Source organism: Trachypithecus francoisi, unplaced genomic scaffold (assembly GCF_009764315.1).
Source record: "Trachypithecus francoisi isolate TF-2019V2 unplaced genomic scaffold, Tfra_2.0 Lachesis_group15, whole genome shotgun sequence".
Lineage (NCBI taxonomy): Eukaryota > Metazoa > Chordata > Mammalia > Primates > Cercopithecidae > Trachypithecus > Trachypithecus francoisi.
In genome coordinates this window covers 30800320-30827431 of record NW_022681460.1, presented here as the reverse complement: position 1 = coordinate 30827431, position 27112 = coordinate 30800320, and the positions used below count along the sequence as shown (strand labels likewise).

The window sequence follows — 27112 nt, the reverse complement described above, 5'->3', positions numbered from 1 at the left end:
CCTACTGAACCATAAACTATGGGAATGGGCCCAGCAATCTGTTTTAACCAACCTTCCAGTTGATTCTGATGTACACAAAAGTTTGAGAACCACTGCTATAGACTACACATTATTAACAAGGATACCTTCCTAATACAAATTTCAGGACTGACATAGATAGAATAAAATCATACTGAGATATCACCTATCCCAACAATTCTTGACTTTCCTGCCAGTTTAATCTCTCTACAGTTAGGAAAAATAGTGATGGAAACGGCTTATCTGGACTTGATTCTGACAAGAAACTACTGGGTGATGAAGTAGATGTGATGGAAACTTTGGAAGAAAGCAACCATGTGATCTGAGCGTGAGCCAAACACAGCACAGTTAAGAGACATGTGCTCCAGTCCTGAATAAATCAAAATTCAAAAATGTAAAACTTTAAGTTAGAATTCCATGGCTCGTGAGAAGATGATTCAAGAAAGATTAAGAGTTACTGAAGAAGGAGGTTCTGGTGAAGAGTAAAAAAAAAGAATACATAAGGAAATCAACATGTTTAAATAAGGGCATCTTCACTGAATTGATTTTACAAGAACAAAACTCAGGTATAGATCACCAAGAGGACTCTTAACCAGGAATTTAAGAATAGTATCAAGAAATCGAAAACTCAATAAGTTGAGGCTTGCAAAAATACTGTAAGGCATTAAAGCTTTTTTTGAGACAGGATCTTGTGGTACAATCATGGTTCACTGCAGCCTCAACCTCCTTGGCTCAAGTGATCCTCCCACCTTAGCTTCCTAAGTAGCTGGGACTACAGGCATGCATCACCACATCTAGCTAAGTTTTAAATTTTTTTGTGGAGACATGGTCTCACTATGTTACCCAGGCTGATCTTGAACTCCTGGGCTCAAGCAGTTCTCCCCGCCTAGACTACCTAGCTAAATAAATTTAAAAGACTATCAAGAAAAGTAGGTGAGTTAGTATATATAAAGCATTTAGATAATGCTAGTATTTAGTGCCATATAAATGATTATGGCTGTTATTATTACACTGATTACCAACAAAATGTTAGAACAGATTTAGAGATGACTTGTACTTAAAAAGTTTAACAGTCATCAGGGGAAAGTAGTGTGACTTCACTAAGTGTGAAACATACCAGATTTCCTTACTGAAATGACTCCTAATGTTAAGTGATGAGGGGAATTCCATAGGGATAATGTTTGGCAAGAAATCTGACAGACTGCATATTATTATTATTTTTTTTTTTTTTTTTTGAGACAGAGTCTCGCACTGTCACTCGAACTGGTGTGCAGTGGTGCAATCTCGGCTCAGTGCAACCTCTGCCTCCCAGGTTCAAGCAATTCTCCTGCCTTAGCCTCCTGAGTAGCTAGGATTACAGGCGCCCGCCACCATGCCCAGCTAGTTTTTTGTATTTTCAGTAGAGATGGGGTTTCACCATGTTGGCCAGGCTGGTCTCGAACTCCTGACTTCGTGATCTGCGCGCCTCAGCCTCCCAAAGTGCTGAGATTACAGGCGTGAGCCACTGTGCGCAGCCGCATAATATTTTTATAGACAACACAGAAATGTAAGGATAAAGATACAATCCATAAGTGCATGAATGCTCATACAGAAAAATGCTAGTTAATGGAACAAAATCAAGCTAGACCATCCACCAATACCAACTTGCCAGGCATTAAGATAAGCCACGTTAGAAACAGATCCTCCAGCCGTAGTCAAGCCTTCAGCTGACTGCAGCCTGAAGCCAGAACCAGCAAGCTAAGGCACCCTCAAATTCCTGACCCATAAAAACTATGAGAGATGATAAATGTTCAGTAAGCAAGAAAAAGATCAAGCTAGAGACAATTCTAAAGGTACAGCCACAGAGCTCTGGTCCTGTTCTATCTAAAGTTTTCATTAAAGACCTAGAAGGCATATCTTTTTTGACTCTGGAAAGCATAATACCCAAAGGAGAAGCTAATAATGGATAAGAACTGGAAAAAACCCAAGGGGCTGAGCAATGACCCAAGGCTAACAAGGTAAGCTTAATAAATACAAACACAACCTGCATTCTGGTTTAGAATGAGCCAGAGTTTGAGTTCTGGTGTCAACGAGAGTCTATTCCAGTCCTGACACTTGGAACCCACTTAACCAGTATTGGAGGAGTGCATAGCAGTGCAGACAGATTGAGGAAACAGTGGGGTGAGATGGATACAAGATACATTTGAGACGAACTATTTGGGTGACACATTTACATATAGTGGTTTATGATCAATTGTAAAATAGATTGCCTGCCCCCTAGAAATTAACAGTCATGTACCACATAATGACATTTCAATCCATGATGAACCACATACAAAACTGGTCCTGTAAGATAAAACTGTATTTGTACCTTTTCTATGTTTAGGTACACTAAACTTACCACTGTGTTACAACTGGCTACAGTATTCAGCACAGTAACATGCTACAGAAGTTTGTAGCCTAGGAACAACAGGCTATACTGTACAGCCTAGATGTGTAGTAAGTAATCTATACCATCTAGATTTGTGTAAGTATACTCCATGATATCTGCATAACAATGAAATCACCTAATGATGCATCTCTCAGAACGCTGAACTTATATTCTTTGTTAAGTGACGCATGACTGTATAACAAGTCTCCAGTATTCAGAACAAAGGGGTAATTACCAAGTTGTGCCTCATACTACTTAGACAACATCGGGAGACAGAGAAGTTTTAGGATATATTGAGGAATAATGATACATGAATGCATCTAGGAGAGAAATATAAGGAAAAGCATAGGGGCAGAAGGCAGGGATCAGGAAGTCTCTGTCTAGAAACCATATTACAGAAAGAAACAGTAGGGTTTTAATTGGGGAAGGAGGAGACCTGGAGGGTGGGGATATGATACTGTTCACAAGCACTGTACATCCCAGCCGCCTTCCATTCCTAAGAGAACCATAGTCCGTTTGCTAAAAGTTAAACACAGTAAATATTCAACTGTAGGAAACGCCTGACCTTTACAAACTATTCACTGGCATCCCATTTCCTGTTTCTCTTTGGGGAAATAACTGATTGAGGCATAAAATATAAGAAAAAAAACATGTATGTATCTTAACATTAACTGTTTAAAAATCAGTTATGTACCTTCACATTAACTCTTAAAAACTAGAGATAATTATCAACTATCAGTAAGAACACTCCTCCCCTTGTCATCCCTATCACTGACAGTAAGGAGATGTGCCAGAGACTGAGAGTTGAGGGAGAAGATGAAAACTAGATGCAGAAAAACCTTGCCCAGTGTTTCTGAGATGTTTGAAAGAGGTCTAGAAGTTCTAAACATATACAGTATGGAAACTGGCACAGTTGTGGTCACAAGTTAGCTATTAACTAATTTAGGACAAGTTCCTTCACCTCTTTGGACTGTCATCCATAAAATGGAGGGGGTGGAATACATTATTTCTAAGGTAGCTTCCATGTCTAACATTTTTTATGCATATTCTCCTCTGAGAAACAACCAATAAGTAGTAGTATCCCTAATAATATGCTAAAGAAAAAAGGCCTATCTATAAGGCAAAAGCTACTTTAAATCAAAGAAATGTAGTCATGCTGCATGCATCAATGTAACTGAACGGTATAAGACTTAAGGAAGTTTTCTATTTATGGGAAGTTATGGTGTGCATTTTGTTTCTTACCACAACTTTCGTAGCTTGGGCTGGTTTCCACTGTACAAGCGTGACTCCAGCACACAGCATAAAAACTGAAACCCACTGTAATTTGCTGAGTGTCCGGTTTAACATTAAAACAGTGCATAAAGCAGTACACGGAATCTTTAACTGGTAGGTCACCTAAAAACAAAAGAATAAATTAATAAATTCAGTTAATGTTAGTCTCTGATACAAATATCTTATTTCTGATATCATTGACACAATTATCAATAAAAAATATTTAATAATGGCTGGGCACGGTGGCTCACACCTGTAATCCCAGCACTTTTGGAGGCCGAGGTGGGTGGTGGATCACGAGGTCAGGAGATCAAGACCATCCTGGCCAACATAGTAAAACTTCATCTCTACTAAAAACAAAAAAAATTAACTGGGTGTGGTGGCACATGTCTATAATCCCAGCTACTCAGGAGGCTGAGGCAGGAGAATTGCTTGAACCTGGGCAGCAGAGATTGCAGTGAGCTGAGATCACGTCACTGCACTTCAGCCTGGGCAACAGAGCGAGACTCCATCTCAAAAAAAAAAAAAAAAAACTTGATAATATGATAGTTAATAAAAACTCTTTTTACCATCAAAGATTCTGTGCTTTTCATTATCATTAACTCCACTTACCTGGTACACTGCTGCATCCAGATTGCTAAGAGCTAGGAAAGCCATGTTGTTCTGAACAGCATACACTAATGATGGCACACTTAACTTCAACAGTTCCTTGGGGCTCCCCAAGACATTTTCTCTTAAAGATGCTTTGAATCTACCCAGACTACCAGTTTCTCTTTGAAAACAAAAGGGGGAGATGAGAGGATGGTGAGGAAGAAAATTAAAGAGCATTCTTTTAGTAAGACTTCTTCAAACACAGGACAGGCATACTATGTTTGCTGTAATTTAGTAAACTAATAATTTCTAACTAGTTTTAGATTAAAAGAAACATACCAATAATGTATCCTCTTTAAAAAATTATAGTTCTGTTTGGGAAAATATGACAACAACAACTAGATTTACCACTATCAATCTCTGGTCAAAGCTCTGAGAGATTTTAGTATATTAAATAATGAGATTAGGAAAACAAAATTGCTGATATTACCTATAAAAATATTGCGATATTACCCCTGCTACTTTAACTGTATTTCATCAAGTTCACTCTGATTTCTTCTTAACTGATCAGTTTGCATATCCATTTTTATTTTTACTTATTTATTTTTGAGACAGTCTCACTCTGTCGCCCAGGCTGGAGTGCAGTGGCGCTATCTCAGCTCACTGCAACCCCCGCCTCCCGGGTTCAAGTGATTCTCCTGCCTCAGCCTCCTGAGTACCTGGGATCACAGGGCATCCACCACCATGCCAAGCTAAATTTTTTGTATTTTTAGTAGGGACAGGGTTTCAAACTCCAAACCTCAAGTGATCTGCCCACTTCGGCCTCCCAAAGTGCTGGGATTACAGGCGTGAGCCACGGCACCTGGCCTATTTTTAAAGTTTTTTTTTTTTTTTAATTACAATAGATTTAATTGCAAATAAAGAGGCTTTGGTAGTTCATTAAGTGGGTCAGGAATAGAGTGAGTCAGGTCAGTATTATTTATAAATTAATTTAGTACTTATGAAATATAGTACATAATCCTTATGTAAGAATATTCTCATCATACTTAATGTCTGTATAATTCTGTAGCAGATCTGAAAAATTTACTAACTCCAACAAAGTAAACTATATCTCTAATGTACGTAAAGTTTACCATTTGACTGCATATTGATTATGCATGCTCTTAACTATTATTTTTGCTATTACTATTTCAGGAGGATGTGGCTAATCTGGCCTATATTTCCTGTATTATAAATCAGCTCACTGATTTCCTGAAAATAAAAATAAAACAATGTTTTATAATAAGCACCAATACCCCAAAAAAGTGCTTTATAATAATGGTCCTAACTGCAGCTCACGATATCCTTAAGAAAACCATAATACTTTGCTGGTGAAAGAGCTCTATTCCAACTCAAAGTCTGATAATCACAAGGAGATTCTGTATTTTTGGTTAGAATATTAGAATCAACAGTTGTGAGTTGAATTTTTTCATTTTTAAATGCTGCAAATATAATTACCTAAGTTCTGAGAGAAAGCAAAAGTTCATTATATTAAATTGACTAACCTGTGCCTATTTATTTGCTGTAGAACATTTAACTCCAAGAAAATGCTTAATTAATAAGACAGGAACTTTGACCTAAGCCACAGAAACAAAAGACATCCTTCTTAGTTACAGATCTTTTTGTGTTACCAAATCCAACACCCACACCACAGTGTTAAATCTATATGCTGAAAAGCAACGCATACAGCCTGGTGGTGGACTACAAACTCTATTCGAAAAGCAAAAGAATACCAAAAATACCACAGATTGTCCACCAAAAAATCTATGTAGGAGAGTTTTCCAGGAGTCTGAAGATTTCTTTAATGTTTGGCTTTTTTTTAAACTGCTTAATGCAATTCTAAGATGCCCCATATACTTTCCTTACATCTTTGTTGTTTTGCTTTGTTTTTTTTTTTTTTTTTGAGACACAGTCTGTCTCTGTCACCCAGCCTGGAGTGCAATGGTGTGATCTCGGCTCACTGCAACCTCCATCTCCCAAGTTCATGGATTCTCCTGCCTCAGCCTCCCGAGTAGCTGGGACTACATGCACAGGCAACTATGTCTGGCTAATTTTTGTATTTTTGGTAGAGACAGGTTTTCGCCATGTTGGCCAGGCTGGTCTCAAACTCCTGACCTTAAGTGATCCTCCCACCTCGGCCTCCCAAAGTGCTAGAATTATAGTCATGAGCCACCGCACCTGGCCAACATCTTAAATAGAGTATAAAGAATAATTGTCAACATGTTTTCTCCTCAATTATAAAATTGATGAAATATTAGAGATTAAAATGTAAAATAATCACCTTAATAAGGTGATGTATCAGAGAAGATAACTGAACATTATAATTATCTCTAGTATCATGATAGCATAGATACAAATTTTACAGACCGTGTGAAGTGCAAGTTTTAGTGCCCTTCTAAAATGCTGACTCATACGCTGATGATGTGTCTTCAAGGTGATACCCAAAAGGAACTGCTGAGAGGTGGCTGCTTGTGCCCATACTTCACACTCCACCTCCTCCCATACTCATTTATTTCCTGGTGTAAGATTCTTCACGCTAAACATTCAAAAGCTACAATATAATGGCTATTTATCCTTTCCCTAATCCCCAGCTATGGGCAATGCCACTTTACCTCCACCTGTTAAAGATATTATAGCCTTGGTGGGTGTGGTGGCTCACACTTGTATCCCAGTTATTCAGGAGGCTGAGGCAACAGGATCACTTGAGGCCAGGAGTTGGAGACCAGTCCAAGTAACAGAGGAAAACCCCTTCTCATAAATAAATAAATAAATAAATTGCCAGGAGTGGTGGCCTATCATCCCAGCTACGCTTGAGACTGAGGTGGGAGCATCACTTGAGCCCAGGAGTTTGAAGCTACAGTGAACTATGATGCCACCACTGCATTCCAGCCTGGGTGAAAGAGTAAGATACCATCTCTTTAAAAAAAAAAAAGAAGACATTAGAAGCCTTCACTGGTAACAAATAGTGTTTTAGCTCTCCAAGGAACAGGGTTGGTCTCTTTGTCCTGTCAGAATATGGGCTACTTAAGGATCCAACTGCTACTCCAAATAATTACCATACCTGCACCAATAAAGGCTGCTGTGGTCCTTTTTCTCCCCCTCACTTTTCTTTCTTATCGCTTCTCCCTTTTCGGCTTTCACATAAAAAGAAGGGCTTAGGAAACAAATTAGCAGCCAATCTCAGTACTCCTTTCCTTCAATGGAGCAAAAAGTAAAGTACAGTGTGTCAGGATTAACCTTCACATCTATCTCTTTTGGCCATATCCTTTTTGTTGGATGCTTAGGAGCTATTTTTTCACTGCCAGGATGGCCAAGGTATATTTTTCTGGTTCCTTCTCTAATGTAGACATTAAAGAAACCAAGGTATACCAGAATGTTAAGTGCTGGAAAGTACAATTATCACTGTAGTACCAAAAGATTATAGCAATGTTACAAAAGATATTTTGAAATGTTACAAAAAAAAACAGAGGATGCTAAAGGAACGAGTAAAAGAATAACAGAAAAGTATCAGAAAGTAGACAGAGGAGATTTAGGAGGTATTGGAAAGAATATGTGGGAATCTTACCACACAGAAAGTTTTAAAGAAGAGGGTAAATAATTTCAGTATTAATCAGGTTAAATCCTGCTTAAGTTAATGTGTTTATTAAGAATACAGCCCTTAATCTTATATTTAGCTTTACTCACTGAAGTTATATAAAAGTAACAAGAGCAATGTATCTGCTAGGAAACACTAGTAATCATCTGTCTTTTTGTTTTACTACGAGACAGAAACAAATGATCACTCATAAATATACTGTAATATACTGTAAAAAGGTTACTTTTTCTTCTATTGTCCTGAACTTATATTTTCTGTTTTTGGGATTTTTTGTTTTTTGAGATGGAGTCTCGCTGTGTCACCCAGGCTAGAGTGCAATAGTGTGATCTTGGGTCACTGTAACCTCCACCTCCTGGGTTCAAGCAATTCTCCGGCCTCAGCCTCCCGAGTAACTGGCAGTACAGGTGCACACCACCATGCCTGGCTAATTTTTTTGTATTTTTAGTAGAGATGGGGTTTTTCATCATGTTGGCCAGGCTGGTCTTGAACTCCTGACCAAGTGATCCACCCACCTCGGCCTCCCAAAGTGCTGGATTATAGGCGTGAGCCACCGCACCTGGCCCTGAACTTATTTTCTTAGAAATCAAATCACAAGCACCTTAATGAGCACCTGTTAAAAACAAATTTATTAATTATATAAATGACATTGCTAGCTAGGAGAAAGAGCATATATAATCAAAAGCATATATTAAATTTCTTTTTAGATATAGTCTTCCTTGTTAAGTTTTCTATTTGAACAATTCTTTTTATCATTGTAATAAGACTGTGCAACCTTTGGTTACCTGAAGAAATTCTGAAGCTCCATGTTGACTGCAGAGATTCTGCTGCTGCCTCTCCCCCTAAATTTCCTATCAACCGGCTGAAACCAATTATTTCTGACCTATGTTTGGTCAAAAATAGGCCTCATTCTTCCAGCTACTGATCTAACAAGAGGCATAAAATTCTTGGCTAGGTTACCGACGCACTGTGCAAAATGGAACACAGCAGAAGTTACTCATGAGCTTAAGAAAGTTAAATTTTGTTTATAAATTTCTTATCTACAAAGTTAAGTATAATTAACTCACTTAAAAGACTTTGAGGGGCTACGTTAAAAAACCAACAATGAAGTCAACTTGAGGACAAAAATACACTTCATATGAGGGACATGATTTTTATTTCCTCCCCAACACCCTGAACCCATTATAGCATGGGTCCAAAAGGGTACTGAAAATGTAAACCAGAAGGAGAAATAAACAGAGTTGGATAATCTATAATATAATCTCTAATATACGTATTTGACAGATACATTAATTTCTCTAGACAATACTATGAAACAGTAAAAGAATTTTCTCTGGTCTTAATATGGATATGTAGTTCAAAGTTAAGATATACTTGGTTTGCTACTAAACACACCCGAAGTATATGTACATTAACATTTACACATCCTGCTAGGGATAGTCTTTATAAACTATGGTGAACAGCAAACAATAAAAAGTTGTTTGACCTGGCGCAGTGGCTCACACCTATAATCCCAGCACGCTGGGAGGCCATGGCAGGCGGATTGCTTGAGTCCAGGAATTTAAGCCCAGCCTAGACAACATGGTGAAACGCCATCTCTACAAAATTAGCTGGCTGTGGTGGTGCGCACCTATAGTCCCAGCTACTGGGGAAGCTGAGGCAGAAGGATTGCTTGAGCCCAGGAAGCAATGGTTGCAGTAAGTCAAGATCATGCTACTGCACTCCAGCCTGGGTGACAGAGTGATACCCTGTCTCAAAAAAAAAAAAAAAAAAGCTGACTTTGTTCCTTTGTTCTAAGGCAATATGAAAGTGTTTTCACTTCCTTTTCTTTATACTAACAATGACAGATTTAAATCTCAACTGTTGACAGCTGTGATAGGGTTTAGTAAAGCATTATAACTAACAATTTTCCCGTGAATTGCAGCAGTAATTAATTTTATGAAAAAGTATTTTTAAATGTTGTATTATCTTTCAACCAAATTATAGCTCAGAAATTGATAACTTAAAATTCAAATACTTGGCCGGGCACAGCGGCTCATGCTTGTAATCCCAGCATTTTGGGAGGTTGAGGCAGGCAGATCACGAGGTCAGGAGATCGAGACCATTCTGGCTAACACAATGAAACTCAGTCTCTACTAAAAAACACAAAAAAATCAGCCAAGAGTGGTGGCGGGCACCTGTAGTCCCAGCTCCTCAGGAGGCTGAGGCAGGAGAATGGCGTGAACCTGGGAGGCGGAGCTTGCAGTGAGCTGAGATCGTGCCATTGCACTCCAGCCTGGGCGACAGAGCGAGACTCCGTCTCAAAAAAAAAAAATTCAAATATTTAAAAAAAATCTTATTTACATATACAGCTTTCACAATATCCAACTGCTAATCTGCCCCTCCCTCAAAACAGAATTTACTAATTTCTCTTTTAATTTATAAGTTACCTGATACAATCATTCATATGCACAACAGTATATTTACAAAGATAATTACTACATCTTTGTGTTGGAGTAGAAGACTGGAAACAACCCAAATGCCCATCAATACAGACTGGTATATATGGTACCTATATATAATGGAATATCATGCAGCTTTTAAAAAGAATGAGATAGATTTCTATATACTGACATGAAACCACCTCTAAGGTAAAATATTTGTGTTAAAAAAAAAAAAGGAAAGCGGGGTACAGTGTACATCACACACAGTGCCCAGCAATATCTTGCACGTAACATTTACTACTTTGACCATGTCAACCTTATCTATCAAAGTAGCCATCCATTAATTCCTTCCCACACTCCCTTTTTTTCTTCCAGTTCTAACTTCTTATTGAAATAAGTATAATTTCACACGCCAAAACTTCCAGGGTGTTTTAAGTATAATCAACAAGGATGGGGGAGTGGGGAGGAATCTCGAGTTAAATATAAATAGAAACCAAAAATCACTGTCAACAAAATTACACTTGCAGAAAAAGAATGTTTTATTGTATGTGTAATGTGCTATGGGCTAAATGTGTTACCCCTTAAAATTCATATGTTGAAGCCCTAATCCCCAAATGTGATTATTATTTGGAGGAGGGTCTTAGGTTTAGTGAGGTGATGAGGGTAGAGTCTTCATGATGGAATTAGTGCCTTATAAGAAGAGAAAGAGGCCAGAGTCATCTCTCTCTCCAACACATGAAGATACAGCAAAAAGGCAGCTCTTGGCAAACTAGGAAGAGGGCCCTCACCAGACACCTAATCTGCCATGAGCATCTTGATCTTGGACTTTCCAGCCTCCAGAACTGTAAGAAGTAAGTGTTGCTTAAGCCAACTAGTCTATGGTATTTTATTAGAGCCGCCTGAATGAAGACACATGGCAAAGTGTTAACATTTGGAAATAAAACGTTAAGAGAAAAAATTATTGTAAACTACTGAAATGTCTAACAATGCCACTGTGCTTATCTTTGTCTTAATCAAAAATAATTACTTCATTGTTCTGAAAGACTCAGAATTTGAAAATTAGAGTTCAAAAAACTTGTCTTCTAATCCTATCACTGCCAATTACTTTCTAGATTCCTTTGGCAAATTAAAATTTCCCTCAGCCTAAGATTTCTCATCAAAGAAGAGGAAATAATAGTTTCAGCCAAAATGAAAATAAAGGTTGGAGTAGTCCAAATCTGAAAATTCAAAATCTGAAATGTTCCAAAACCTAGAACTTTTTGAGTGCCAACATGACATTCAAAGGAAATGCTCATTAGAGCCCTTTGGATTTCAAGTTTTCAGATTTGGGATGCTAGTATCAAATTAATATTCATGCAAATATTCCAGAATCCTAAATATTCTGAAATCTGAAACACTTCTGGTCCCAAGCATTTTGGATAAGGGTTAGTCAACATGTACAAGAATGAAATGAAAATAAGCTGCATTTACCAGCTTGTTTCCCTCACTTGTTTCTAAGGCTGGACATCAAAGAGTGTTTCCTTAACACTTTCACTCTCTGGCAGCCTGCCACTCTCAATAGCCACAATTCTGAATAACTGAAGGCAGCAAATATAATCTTAAAGGAGGATGTGTGGCATTTTACATAATACATTATGACAATGATTACTGGTTGGTATTCTACAGAGTATAGTTACCTGCTTTCTAAAGAAGACATCTACTCATGAGGTTTTCAAAAATATTTTTCACAAGTCCCAAAAGGGGGCATTATTCTTTGGCTTTTCTAGGGCATTTTAAATTTATAGCAATAATACACTTTCAGTGATTTCCTCATATTTATTGCCTAGTTTTCTTGCAAACTGCAGCAACATATGCACCTCTGCCTTCTGTTCTTTTACCCCAACATGAAAGAAATTATTTTTTTCCTTTTCTTCTGTTTTTTTTTTTTTTTTTTTTTTTTGAGACGGAGTCTCGCTCTGTCGCCCAGACTGGAGTGCAGTGGCCGGATCTCAGCTCACTACAAGCTCCGCCTCCCAGGTTTACGCCATTCTCCTGCCTCAGCCTCCCGAGTAGCTGGGACTACAGGCGCCTGCCACTTCACCCGGCTAGTGTTTTGTATTTTTTAGTAGAGATGAGGTTTCACCATGTTAGCCAGGATGGTCTCGATCTCCTGACCTCGTGATCCACCCGTCTCGGCCTCCCAAAGTGCTGGGATTACAGGCTTGAGCCACCGCGCCCGGCTTTTCCTTTTTTTCAAATAAAAATTACATTGGGAGGCCAAGGCGGGTAGTCAGGAGTTCGAGACCAGCCTGGCCAACATGGTGAAACCCCGTCTCTTCTAAAAATACAAAAATTAGCTGGGCATGGTGGTGTGCATGCTGCTTAGGAGGCTGCTTAGGAGGCTGAGGCAGGAGAATCACTTGCACCCAGGAGACAGAGGTTGCAGTGAGCTGAAATCATGCCACTGCACTCCAGCCTGGGCAACAGAGCAAGACTCCATCTCAAAAAAAAAAAAAAAAATGACAATATATATCAGGCCCTCTTCACTGAAGCAAGTCTGTATTTCTTCTAAGAAGTTAAATATCCTAATATTTTCAAGTAAACTGCATTTTTATATATATATATATATATATATATATATTTTTTTTTTTTTTTTTTTGAGACAGGGTCTCACTTTGTCCCCCAAGCTAGAGTACAGTGGCACAATCTTGGCTCACTGCAGCCTCCACCTCCCAGGTTCAAGCGATCCTCCTGCCTCAGCCCCTGAAGTAGCTTGAGACTAAAGGTGCACACCACCACACCCGGCTAATTTTTGCGTTTTCTGCAGAGATGAGGTTTTGCCATGTTGCCCAGGCTGGTCTTGAATCCCTGGTCTCAAGCATTCCACCCTCCTCTGCCTCCCAAAGTGCTGGGATTATAGGTGTGAGCCACTATACCCAGTGTGCATTTATAATGTTTAATGGAGTTCTCTTTTAAATATTTTAAATACTGTCTTTGTCTGCTTTGTGTTGCTGTAAAAGAATACCTGAGACTGGGTATTAAAAAAAAAAAAAATTTTTTTTGGCCAGGCGCAGTGGCTCACCAGCACTTCGGGAAGCCAAGGCGCGCAGATCACAAGGTCAGGAGTTTAAGACCAGTCTGACCAATATGGTGAAACCCTGTCTCTACTAGAAATACAAAAATTAGCCAGGCGTGGTGGCATGTGCCTGTAGTCCCAGCTACTTGGGAGACTGAGGCAGGATAATCGCTTGATCCCCGGAGGCAGAGGTTGCAGTAAGTCGAGATTGCCCCACTGCACTCCAGCCTGGGTGACAGAGCGAGAATCTAAATATATATATATATATATATACACACACACACACATATATATATATTTGGCTTACAGTTCAGCAGGCTGAGAAGTTCAAGGGCATAGCCCTGGCTTCTTCGAGGGCTTTCCTGCTGCATCACATGGCAGAGAAGGTCTAAGGGGAGGCGGACACGTGCGAAGAGAGCAAAACGTGAGGAGCATCCTGGCTTTATAACTCACTCTCGAGAAATAATCAATTCCTGCAAGAACTAATCCTGTCTCTTGAGAGCCACAGCTCACTACCAGGAAAACAGCACCAAACCATTCATGAGGAATCTGCCCCCACAACCTAAGCACCTTCCACTAGACCCCGCCTCCCATCACCACACTGGGGATAGAATTTCAATATAAGCTTTGGTGGAGATAAACCACATCCAAACCACAGCATATAACCAGGACAAGGAAAATATTTGGAATTAGAATTAAGCTATTGTATTCCAGTGTTTTAGCAAACCAGTTATACCCTTCAGCCTACAAAACTTTTACCATACTAATGTGAATGTTGGATATCCATGCCTCATGGCATGCAACCCATCTACAGGTACCCTAAGGAAGGCATTAAAGGCAAGAGAAAGAACCAAAGACAATGGAGTCTCAGCCATTTGACCTAGATTGCCATCATGGGTTCTGTCCAAATAGGACTACCTGGTTACAGAACCTCTCTACCACCTCAAATTCTGAAAAATAAACTGGCATTTCATTTAAAACATGGATCTGGAACCTTGCTGATCCATTTGGTCACACAAAATTTTTAGTCAGAGATTGCATGAATTAGTCCCTTTCCAGGCTCAAAGTTCTTACATATGAAATAAGTTTGACTAGACTAGATCTCCAAAACCTCACCAAGAACAATGCATGGAGCTACAATTGCCTCTGCTTAAATTCTTGGGACCTGAAGATTCTAATTTGCACACTTGATTGAAGTTATACTTACCCTGGCCTGCTTAATTTAACTCTTACAAAGTTCTAGGGCAATGCCTCAGTACCAGACTGATTCCTTTGTTTTTTGAATATGGAATGCTTTATGAATCTGCATGTCATCCTTGTACAGGGGCCATGCTAATCTTCTCTGTATTGTCCACATTTTTAGTATTATGTGCTGCCAAAGCGAGCACTCCTTTGTTGTTTCTTAAACAAGCTGCCTTCCATTTCTATCATGTGTTCCTCTTTATATTAGTCCTGGGGTTTCTAGTTATCCTGTCCAGAAAACAGCAGTCTTTAAGGTATATGGAATCAAATGACATTACAAATAAGATTGTTTTTACAAGATCACTGTTTTTTAACAATGTCTTCCAATCCCATGAGATTAAATGCTTTTATGTGATAAGAACTCCCAAATTTACATCTCTAGCCCCGACCTCTCTTCTGAGTTCCAGACCCATTTAATCCAACTGCCCATTCTCCATGCCCATTTGGATATCTCGAGACACTAAAAACTTTACATTATTCCTACCCAAAGTCAAACTGTTGATATCTTCTTCCCCCAGATCTGTTTTTCCTGTCTCAGAAAAAAAAAAAAAAAAAACTACCCAATTGTTTATACTAGGAAACATAGATATGCTTCCTGATACCTCCCTTTCCTTCACCTACTACAGTTGATCATTATTATTCATGGACTGTATGTGTGACTTCTCTTATTAAAATGTATCTGTAACCCCCAAATCAATGCTTGTAACACTTTCAGTCATTGGCAGACATGCACAGAGTGGCAAAAAATTTGATTCAATTCACCAAGCATGCACATTCCTGGCTGACACCGAACAAGTTAACATTCTGCCTTGTTTCAGCTTTCAGATAATAAACAAGTACAATCTATTTAGTGCTACATTTTTTGCATTTTTGTGCTTTGTGTTGGCGATTTTGTTTAAATGGCTCCCAAGCATTGTAGGGCTGACGCGCTGTCTGATGTTCCTAAGCACAGGAAGGATATGCTATATGTTATGGAGAAAATACATGTGATACATAAGCTTTGTTCAGGCATGTTATAGTGCTGCTGGCCATGAGTTCAATGTTAATTAATCACTAATATACATTAAATAAAGTGTCTTTAGACTGAAGCACACATAAAACAAGGTTATTGTATTGAATTAATTGACAAAAATGTGATCAGTTGCTCACAGGAAGCTACCCTATATATTCCCAAAGCAGGGGTTTAGTATTCAGTAGTTTAGTGTTGGTGGTGACTTTATAGAACATAACTACTGTGATTAACCAGAACTTACTATGTATCCAAACCCATCACAAAGTCCTACAGATTCTACTGCCAGAGCATAACTCAAATCCATTAACTTCTCTTCGTGACCTGTGCTGTCATCCTAGGTGATTATCTCTTGCCTCTATTAAGTTTCCCTACTTCCAAATCATTCTCAAAGAGGTCAAAGTGACTCTAAACATGGGTTCTATGTTAGTTTGTGATTTAAACCATTTAATGACTTTCTTTTCTTTTTCTTCTTTTTCTTTTGAGATGGAGTCTTGGTCTGTCACCCAGGCTGGAGTGCAGTGGTGCGATCTCAGCTCACTGCAACCTCCGCCTCCTAAGTTCAAGCAATTCTCCTGCCTCAGCCTCCAGAATAGCTGGAATTACAGGCATGCGCCACCACGCCTGGCTAATTTTTGTATTTTTAGTAGAGATGGGGTTTCACCATGCTGGCCAGGCTGGTCTCCAACTCCTGACCTCAAGTGATCCACCTGCCTCAGCCTCCCAAAGTGCTGGGATTATAGGCGTGAGCCACCGCTCCTAGCTCCATTCAGTGATTTTTCTAATGCACTTCAGATTAAATCTAAAATCCTTAACAAGCCCATAATACTACTGTGATACCCTGATGACCTCTCCTGCTTCATCTCAGCACCAAAGTCAAGGACTTTTCTGCCTCAGGGATTTCAAACACACAGTTCTCTGCCGCCTCTCTGCTCTTGTCTTGCCTAAAGTCTACTCAATTGACAGGTCTAGGTTTAAATGTAACTTCCTCAAAGAGGAAACCCTCTAATCCAAATGCAGGCCCTCTATTATGTGTGTTTGTAGCACCCTCTACTTTTCCCCCATAACATCACCTATTTATTATTTAATATTTGGTTCTTCAATAGACTATAAGTCCATGAGGGCAGAACTACACCTTTTTAATTTGCAGTGTTCTAGTGAAAACACTAGAACGGTGTTGAGTATATAATTGACATCTGATAGGTATTTTCTAAATAAATAAATGAATGCATGAAACTATCCCATTATATCTTATTAACAATACCTTGAAACGACTTAGAATGACTATTTGCTTCCAATGTTTGGAAGGAATGAAACACAGATTTGAATATGGCAGTGATATGTTATTATATAAGTGAACCATAATTATAACCAAAACACGGTTTCAGGTGCTACTTCGCTAAGTTTCTGCCCCCGCCTCCCACTCCCATATAATATATGTACTTACTTTATGTAATATATGTACTTTAACAATTAGCCAAGACTATTCACTAAGCAAAGAACATTACTGAGCAAACAGCATCAGAGACCATACTAAATAAACAAACTCAAATGGACTGCTCTATAATGAGGTTAAGCTTTGCACAGTTCCAATAAAATTGAAGTTCTAGTATATATTTGTATCAACCCTATAAAGTTATTATACTTTATCACAGTGTAAAGAATGGGCAAAAAGGAAGAAGCTTTTACTTCATTTAATCATAGTTTTAAATGAAATTTAATGGGTTTTTTTCCATTTAAATAGTAATTTATTTTCCTTTCCCTGTATTCTCCAGAAAACTCAAATCAACATTTAGCAAACGTTACTAATTTTTACATTAACTGTGCAGTATTTTTCTGGAAATGTGGGGGAAATACATTATTTTAATCATCAAGATCTAAGTTCTTCTAATTTTTTTTTTCTTGTTCTGAGACAGAGTTTTGCTCTGTTGCCCAGGCTAGAGAACAGTGGTACAATCATGGCTCACCGCAGGTCCTTGCAAGCTCAAGCAATCCTCTCACCTCAGCCGCCCAGGTAGCTGTGACTACAGCCACACACCACTACACCCAAGTAATTTTTTTATATTTTTGTAGAGATGGAGTCTCACCATGTTGACAGGCTGGTCTCTAACTCCTGGGCTCAAGAAATCCTCCCACCTTGGCCTCCAAACTGCTGGGATTACAGGTGTGAGCCACCACACCTGGCCAAGATCTAAGTTCTTAATTTTTCTCCTCTGAAGAGAAAGTTCAAGTTCTAAACCTTTAGTTATTTCTAATATAATTCTTCCACAGCCTCCCATAATATCCTGAAATGGTCATCCTTTCTGTGAGATGATAAAGTCTTCTCTAACTTGAAAGCAAAGAAAAAAGTCTAATTTCATTTTTTTAGCTCTACACAATTATTTTAACATTATATGGGAAAGAATTTTCAAGCAAATATCAATTCAAACATGAATCAACTTTGGTTTCCTGTGCATATAACAAATTATAACATTTCTGTGTAACAATTATTTTCTGGTATTTAGAAGCCTCTCCATCACAGCACTTACATCCAACCTGTGTTTTCACAGACTACATACCATCCTGTTTGCCTTTCACCTACTTACTCTTTTTGAATTACTGATTTTAATGTGTGTACAAAGAAATGACAACACTGAGAGTACCTGGAAAATATTTTACTTTTTTGCAAACACTAAATCTAAAAGACCATTATAAAGCTCTAGCCCCTTTCATTTGTGGCTCCTCTTAACTGTTCATATCACTCTTAATGGCCCATAGTCTGGCCATGTATTTTATTCATCTGTTAGATATGAGTTCTAAATTTCTCTTCAAAGAATCAATGTCAGTATGTTCAATTCTTTGCCTTCTACTTTTAAACTTAACTTCTTCATAAAGCAACCTTTTCCAATTACCCTCTCCACACTGACTCATTCCCATTACCTGTTCCACCCTGACTCATTCCGATTACCTGCTCTAACCTGACTTATTCCGATTACCTGCTCATTCTCCACCCTGACTCATTCTGATTTCCTGCTCTGCCATAATCATTTTTCCCGCCAAACCACTCACCCCATCACTCTCTTTAAATTAGCCAATTGGAATTAGTTTAGCCTGTGCGGTGTAACCCTAGCCAATAGGGAACGACACAGCAGCAGGGCCCACGTGTGTCAGGAATAAGACCCCCTTTTCCTCCCTTGTCCAGGTGTGCCTCACCATTGCTCCATCTGTGAGGGTGCACCCTTCTATAGAAGCAAACTGCCTTGCTGAGAAGAAAAGAAGAAAATTTTATATTCAAGTGCTATTTCTTTTGTGGCACCAAAACTTTATAACCATTTGGGGGCTCATCTGGGATTACAATCCCCTCCAGGGGCGGTCTCTGGTTCTCTCTCGTGAGAACCAGAGACCTTGTGGCAGCCTCAGGGGTGAGAAATCAGGACCCACCCAGTGTGAGGAATAACCCGAGCTCTCAGCAATGCAGAAACTGGTCCTCAAATCAAGCGGACATGGAGTGCATGGTAGCTCTTTTTCAAGATTCCACTGCCTGGAATAACAAATTGTGCTCTCTTTTTCTCTGCTATTTCCTTAAGTCCAATACCCTGCAGGTCAGCCCAAGGGCTATCCAGCCTCCATCTTCCAAAATCAATTTTACCTCATGTCTCTAACGACAAGGGGAAAAATTTGGCATTTCTTGGAGACTTAACAGGATGCAGTGAAGTCTGGCACTTCCAAGAGCTGACCCATCAATCTGCTCTTATTCATCCCTGAGCGGATGTATGGTGGTATTATGGAGGACCTTAACTGGACACTCTGCCAAATAATTAGAGCAGTACTTATGCTCTAGTTCAACTGGCTATCCCTTTTATTCTGGCATTTCATCAACCAGAGGAAGAAAATATGACATTGTAAAGCGACAGAAGCTCCTTATGGGTCTTTCAACTCTCATGTCTATTTAGACGTAATTGGAGTCCCATGGGGAATACCAGATCAATTTAAAGCCCGAAATCAAATAGCTGCAAGATTTGAGTCAATATTTTGGTGGGTGACAATTAATAAAAACAGATTGAATAAATTATATCTATTACAACCAACAGTGATTTATTAACTACACTAGAGATGCTGTTAAAGGAACAGCTGAGCAATTAGGGGCTAACTGCCAGATGGCTTGGGAAAATAGGAAAGCCTTAGACATGATATTAGCAGAAAGAGGAGGAGTTTGCATCATGATTAAAACTCAATGTTGTACCTTCATCCCAAACACCAGCACCCTTAATGGATGTATAACAAAGGCATTGCAAGGTCTGACTGCTCTGTCCAGTGAGTCAGCCAGCAACTCAGGGGTAAATGACTCCTTTACAGGATGGCTAAAAAAGTGGTTCGGTAAATGGAAAGGAATAACAACCTCAATTCTTACTTCCCTCGCAGCCGTAACGGGTGTACTTATTCTTGTCAGGTGCTATGTCATACCATGCATCTGGGGGTTGGTGCAGAGGCTCACAGAAATGGCACTTACTAAAACCTCCCTTAACTGTCCTCCACCTTATTGAGAGAAGCTTCTTCTTTTGGAAAATCAAGCAGAACTAAGCCAAGACATGTTAAAGAAGTTTGAAGAGAAAGAGCTGTAAAGAAAATGCAAGAGGAGGGGATTGTTAAGATATGAGTTCTAAATTTCTCTTCAAAGAATCAATATGTTAGTATGTTCGATTCTTTGCCTTCTACTTTTAAAATAACTTTCTGGTAAAGCAACCTTTTCCGATTACCCTCTCCACCCTGACTCATTCTGATTACCTGCTCCACCCTGACTCATTCCGATTACCTGCTCCACCCTGGCTCCTTCCGATTACCTGCTCTACCCTGGCTCATTCCAATTACCTGCTCCACCCTGGCTCATTCCAATTACCTGCTCCACCCTGGCTCATTCCAATTACCTGCTCCACCCTGACTCATTCTGATTACCTGCTCATTTTCCACTCTGACTCATTCCGATTTCCTACTCTGCCATAACCATTTTCCCCACCAAACCACTCACCCTGTCACTCTCTTTAAATTAGCCAACTGGAATTAGTTTAGCCTGTGCAGTGTAACCCTAGCCAATAAGGGAACGACACAGTAGCAGGGGCCACGTGCATCAGGAATAAGACCCCCTTTTCCTCCCTTGTCCAGGTGTGCGCTCACGATTGCTCCATCTGTGAGGGTGCACCCTTCTATAGAAGCAAACTGCCTTGCTGAGAAGAAAAAAAGAAAATTTTGTATTCAAGTGCTATTTCTTTTGCGGCACTGAAACTTTATTTATAACACATCTTTTTCATATTCCAACTACTTCAAGTGGATTAGTATAAGCCTTTTCAAGATCTAGAACCAATTTTTAACACTTTCACTGGATATCTTTCCCAAAATGATAGCCATGCTTGTAGCTGCATTATCAACTGTCTCATCACATATTGCTGAAGCTGAAGCAATCACAATGTCTTGTAACATTTCAATATTTAAATATAATGTGTCTGTTTCTACATAAAAGCCTACAGACAACACTATTCCTCCCTGCTTCCCTTCACTCACCAACACACATCTTGAAACCTGTATGACTTCTTAACTGCCCCAATGACTCAAATAGGTCCCCGTCTCACAAATCTTTCCCCAAGTAATTTACCTATTAGATTTTATTTAATTTTCACCACCCCATATTATTTTCTCAAATTAAAAAAATGAAGAAACTCAAGCTTAACGAGGTTACAAGTGTGTATGCAGCCACAATCTTGGTCTAGGATTAAAATTAGGTCTATCTCCTCCAATGCCCCTCTTTTTTTTTTTTTTTTTTTTTTTTTTTTTTTGAGACGGAGTCTCGCTCTGTCGCCCAGGCTGGAGCGCAGTGGCCCGATCTCAGCTCACTGCAAGCTCCGCCTCCCGGGTTTACGCCATTCTCCTGCCTCAGCCTCCCGAGTAACTGGGACTACAAGCGCCCACCACCTCGCCCGGGGTGAGCCAGGATGGTCTCGATCTCCTGACCTTGTGATTCGCCCGTCTCGGCCTCCCAGAGTGCTGGGATTACAGGCTTGAGCCACCGCGCCCGGCCAATGCCCCTAATTCTTAACTCTCTCATACCACATCCTTAACTAAGCAATTCTTGCGTGATGTTTCTGATTCAAAGCCCAGTGCTGCCACATATTAACAGTGTAATCTTAAGGAACCTCAGATGCTATGTTAATAAAACAGGGGTAAAGTACTTACCTTGAAAATGTGTAAGGAGTAAATGAGAAAACACGAAAAACACACAGCACAGTGCCTAGCACTTAACACAGGAAACACTCAAGAAATATTATTATTATATTCATCCAAAACACAAGTCAGTAATTTTTTCCTATAAGGGTCAAACAGTCAATATTTCAGGTTTTGCAAGCCAGTCAGTCTCCATTACACCAAAACCAGGGAGCAAGCTGGATTTGGCCCATGGGACATAGTTTGCCAACTCCTACTCTACCGCAGCGTTCTTCAACCTCAGCAGTACTGACGTTTGGGGCTGGGTAATTCTTTGTTGTGAGGCTGTCATGGGGATTGCAGGATGTTTAGCAGCATCCTTGGTCTCTGCTCCACTAGATGCCAGTAGCATCTCTCAAGTCGTGACAACTAAAAAATCTTCTGGGGGGCAAAATCACCCCTAGTTGAGAAACACTGGCCCAGAGCAATTAAACATATAAAGATGTAGCTTGAATTTTCTAACAAATACCCTCACCAGGTGGAAAAATAATTTAACACACTATAAGTATTTATACTCACTTAGCTAAAATTCCCACACTTAGCAATAACTTTATAACTTCTGTGATACACACGGCTGTGGTTGAAAAGTAGAGTTCTTTGTCTGATGTCCTTGTGTATCTTAAAGCTATGGTATAGGCTGCAGCCGTCACGGTCATCACTGCCAAGCAGTATAACTTGAATAATAAAGTGACATTGTCTGGAAAATACGTGCAACAAAGACATTACTTAGTAAACAATATATGTATATATAAGTTAATAAACTAGTTACAGCCCAAAAATACTTATCAATTCCAAGCACAAAATATTTTCTAAAACTCATGTTTAAAAATTTTTTCAAAATGCTTGCCAATTACATGAGCGCGCACGCACACACACACACACACACACACACACCCCCACCCACCCCATAGCTGACTTTAAACATCAGCCAATTAGGCATAAGTTTTGTTCCTGGGGAGTGCCCCAATTGCAAGACTATGTAGCATACTGATTCTAGTTTAGGATGTTATAAATCCCATTATATATATATTGGTGGTGGTGGTGGGTTTTGAGACAGGATCTCACTCTGTCCCCCAGGCTGGAGTACAGTGGCACGATCTCAGGTCACTGCAACCTCTGCCGCCCAGGTTCAAGCGATGCTCGTGCCTCAGCCTCCCGGGACTACAGGCGTGGACTACCACGGCCAGGTAATTTTTTGCATTTTTAGTAGAGATGGGGTTTCACCATGTTGGCCAGGCTGGTCTTTAACTCCTGACCTCAGGTGATCCACCCGCCTCGGCCTCCTGAAGTGCTGGAATTACAGATGTGAACCACCGCGCCGGACATATATTTTAGGACAGGGTCTCTGTCACCCAGGCTGGAGTGCAGTGGCACGATCTTGGCGTGATCTCGGCTCACTACAAACTCCACCTCCTGGATTCAAGCGATTCTCCTGCCTTAGCCTCCTGAGCAGCTGGAATTACAGGCATCTGCCAGTACACCTGGCTAATTTTTGTATTTTTAGTAAGGACTAGGTTTCACCATGTTGGCCAGGCTGGTCTCGAACTCCTGACCTCAGGTGATCCTCCCACCTCGGCCTCCTAAAGTGCTGAGATTACAGGCATTAGCCACCACGCCTGGCCCCAGCACATATTTTAAATATTTTTATGATTACAAACTTGTGGATACAAAGCATGAAACCAACTGCAGCAATGTATATTCTAGATTTAAAGACAGCAGAAAGAAAATAATTGAGAAATGAGTGGGGCTTAATATAAAACTTTATCACAATAAGAACTTACATCGAGCCACTCATTTCACTGCATTATACAAAACAGTAATTCAAAACACAGGAAAAGAATATTAAGAACACAGCTCTATAAAACTAGAAATGCAGGAAACATACAAACACTCAAGAATTGCCTGCAAGTATATCTGAGCAGCAGCCATCTCAGGCACCAAAGCCTGTCCAGGACCTTTGGTAAAACCATAAGCACTGGGTACCAACTCTCCCTCATACTTCCTTATTCCCAGACCTACTCAGAATCTGCCATCACCCAAGGATCAAACTATTTCTATTTTCCTTACCCAACTCCCACCTATTGTCCAACAGTCCCCTTAAGCTCCATTCAAATCTTTAGGCTCAAGGTTAAACAGGGACCAGCAAATTTTTCTGTAAAGGGCCAGAAACAAATATTTTAGGCTTTCCAGAGCCATACTTTGACAACCCCAGGTTAAGAACCAGAAGGACACCGGGTGACTCCAGGCTGCTACTTTAACTACATTATATGCTAAGTACGATTTTGTTCACTGTTTTGGGAGCCTAATTACAATTCAAAGACTGTTTTCATAGGAAAATAAAACAGGAGTTTCAAATACATTATCTTTAGATATGGTATGGTTGGAACTTCCAAGGAAACAGGTTCTTCAATATAAATATTTTCCCGAGTGAATTAAAGAATCTTTTCAGATTTGTCGGCAATTTTTAAAAATCATATCAGGTTTAAATAAAAGGTAAAACAGAAGAAATATTTTTCAACTACTTAAACTTTCTTTCCAAAAGATCTGAGGAGCCAAAAATCAGTGTTTATAAAAAAGGAAGTGAAGGAGATCACTATAATCCTTCCTTTGTTCTAAAACTTTGCTACACAAGGGAAAAAATATGACTTCAAAAATAAACAGCAATAACCTTTAATCAGTAGAAGAGAAGGCATTTCCCATCTTCTAGATAAGGGGTGAACAAACTATACATGTCACTAGTTTACATGAGGCCTGTGAACTCACAATGGTTTTGCATTTTTAAATACTTGATAAAAAATGTAGTAACATCTTGTGATACATGAAAATTGCATGAAATGCAAATTTTAGTGTCCATAAATAGGTTTATTAGAACATCACCATACTCATTTGTTTCTAAGTTATCCAGACTACTTTTTTTTCCCCTACAACAGCAGACCTGAGTAGTTATGACAAGAGACTATCCAGCCCTTTACAGGAAGTTTGCCAACTCATGTCCTAGATTATCAACATTTTCATAAATGAGATTAGGACTGATAAAACTAAAAAGTAATTTATTTTAGGTATTGTATAGGTTCCTGATTCCAAAAACAACATAGTGAATATTTAAACACTAAACCAAATTGATGGCCTACAAACATATTTTGACTTATAATATTGTCATTAACTTGAAAAAATCGCTTTTTGCATAGTGATTATATGGGAATATATATTATACTCTTGAAACTACTAGATCTAAGTGGAAGGGTAATCAAATAAGTTTAGGTATGTGCAAAACAGATTGGGCTTTGATATGGAATACCAGTTTTAAACGTATTTCAACTTTTAAATACTAAATGTTTTTAAGTACGATTTTCTCTGGCAGTTTAACATCAGACCAAACTATTTCTTGTTCACTCCATTCACAAATTCTCCAGTATAAAATTTCAGTTATTAGCAATTTCAGTTATTTCAGGGTAATATCAAAAGTCCATATGTAATCACTTCAAATTGGGCAAATCATTCAAACCACACCCAATGCCAGTAACTATAAACCTAGCCGACAACTCAACTCGCAGTCACATCTTAACCCTGCATTGTTCTCTGCTTCTCACGAAGTTGTTTACTCCCACACAGTATTTATGTGGAAACGTCCCCCAAAAGAAACTTACAGTTTCAAATTGTTTTCAGTTACATTTTACTATAGTTTATGGGGACATTACTTGTAATACCTAAGAACTTAGAAATTCAGGAAGTCCCAGATAAATCTTTTGTGGATATTCGGAAGCTATGGAAACTGTAATTTTGTTAGCATTACAATCAAGGCTCAACAAATATGTATTGGCAATAAGCCTAAACCTTTACATTGCTGCAGCTATTTCAAGTAATGATTTGACTTCTGTAATTTATAAGTTTTCGTTCGGATCAATTTTGCTATCCCCATTCCATTTCAGTTATCAAAACAATTCTATTTCTTTTTCCTTTATTTCCTGTGTTGCTACACAAACGGCTTTTAAGATTGAACTTATTTGAAATGAAACAGAAAGAAGACATAAGAGAAGCATATGCAACTAAAGACAATGCCCCTGGGCAGGGCCTGATGATAAACATTGACCCCGGAACAGGGAAAATAACTTGACACCCACGTAAGAAGATATTAGGTATTCGTTCAATATTTATTCAAGGGTGAAGCCAAGTGTTCTATGGAGGAAGAATGGAGCAAGAATCCGAGTGTTGTCCAACTTCTCCTAGTTAATGCACCACAGTCAAAAAATCCACCTCTGGTCCCAACTTACACTGCTCAGCAAAAGTGGTGCGGAGTCAATTAGACTCGCCCTCCTTAAATGGCAATTAGTAAACAAATACGCCTTCACCCGAAAGTGCCATCCTTTGGGAGGAGGGAGGTGGATCTCACCTTCCACCACAAATATCAAGAGTGTTCCTTCTAACTGCATACAGCATTCTCTATAATTACATACAGCACACAGGTGGGAACTGTTAACGATTGTTATCTTCCTTTCGTTACGATTTCAGTGCTGTTTTGACGTCCCAATGATGTATTTACTGGTTGTTGCATGGCCCAGCCGCCGCGTGGGGTCTGCGCCCGGAGCCTGCCTTTAAGTCTCTGAGCATCCGCATAGCAGGAGGCGCAGAGGACACCGAAGTCGCGGGGCCAGAGCCAAGAACTGTCCTGCCTCGCTGGGTGATGCGGTCCAGCCCCGGACCCATGCCCTGGCCCCTCTCCGGGTCCGTCGCAGCCCAGGCCTGTCAGAATTCGGTTCCCACCCACTGCCAGCTAGTGGAGGTCAGTGCGGTCTCGGAATGCCGACTTGCCAAACGCGGAGTCAGCCCCGGAGACTGCGGCCGCAGGGGGAGGCCGGCTGCCCGGACTGCCGGGAGCGGCTCCACGCAAACTCCTGACGCCTCAGCCCGGCCCCAGAGGCCGTGGGCAACCAGGGTGCTCCGCTGCCCGACAGCCGCGGACCAGCGCAGATGCTAGCCCGCCGCCCCCCTCAGACTCCCCACTCCCAGCAGCCCCAGTTCTCACCTCTCGGGGCAGCCATGGTTCCCCGATAGCCCCGCGCGGAACTGACGCCCGCCCCCTCCGTGCCCCGGCGCAGGACACTAGGGACCGCCCCTTGTGGTCATAGAGACGAAGCCGCTCGGCCTAGAGCGCCTCGCCGGCCTCCCGGTCCGCCACCCTCTAAAACTGGTTTCAGGAATCTGCGCTACACCCCAAAATGGGGAGAACGCG

The 27112-nt window shown here is 40.0% G+C and overlaps 2 protein-coding genes and 1 non-coding gene across 3 annotated transcripts in view; all 3 read right to left on the bottom strand.

Annotated features, from left to right (window-relative positions):
• SLC35A1 (solute carrier family 35 member A1) overlaps positions 1-27020 on the bottom strand; it is a 34286-nt gene extending 7266 nt beyond the window's left edge. Inside the window, exons 1-4 of the mRNA XM_033234562.1 lie at positions 26906-27020; positions 22402-22579; positions 4313-4472; positions 3671-3823 (exon numbers count right to left, since the gene is read on the bottom strand). Coding sequence (XP_033090453.1) covers positions 3671-3823; positions 4313-4472; positions 22402-22579; positions 26906-26921 — 507 coding nt within the window. The 5' untranslated portion in view covers positions 26922-27020. The remainder of the gene's footprint in view (positions 1-3670; positions 3824-4312; positions 4473-22401; positions 22580-26905) is intronic.
• Positions 14680-14788, bottom strand: LOC117098238. Its single transcript, XR_004443279.1, has one exon. It is a non-coding gene; the product is annotated as a U6 spliceosomal RNA (small nuclear RNA).
• Positions 22491-27112, bottom strand: part of CFAP206 (cilia and flagella associated protein 206) — a 70348-nt gene continuing 65726 nt past the window's right edge. Inside the window, exon 14 of the transcript XR_004442788.1 lies at positions 22491-22579. The gene's annotated coding sequence lies outside the window, so the exon portion shown is untranslated. The remainder of the gene's footprint in view (positions 22580-27112) is intronic.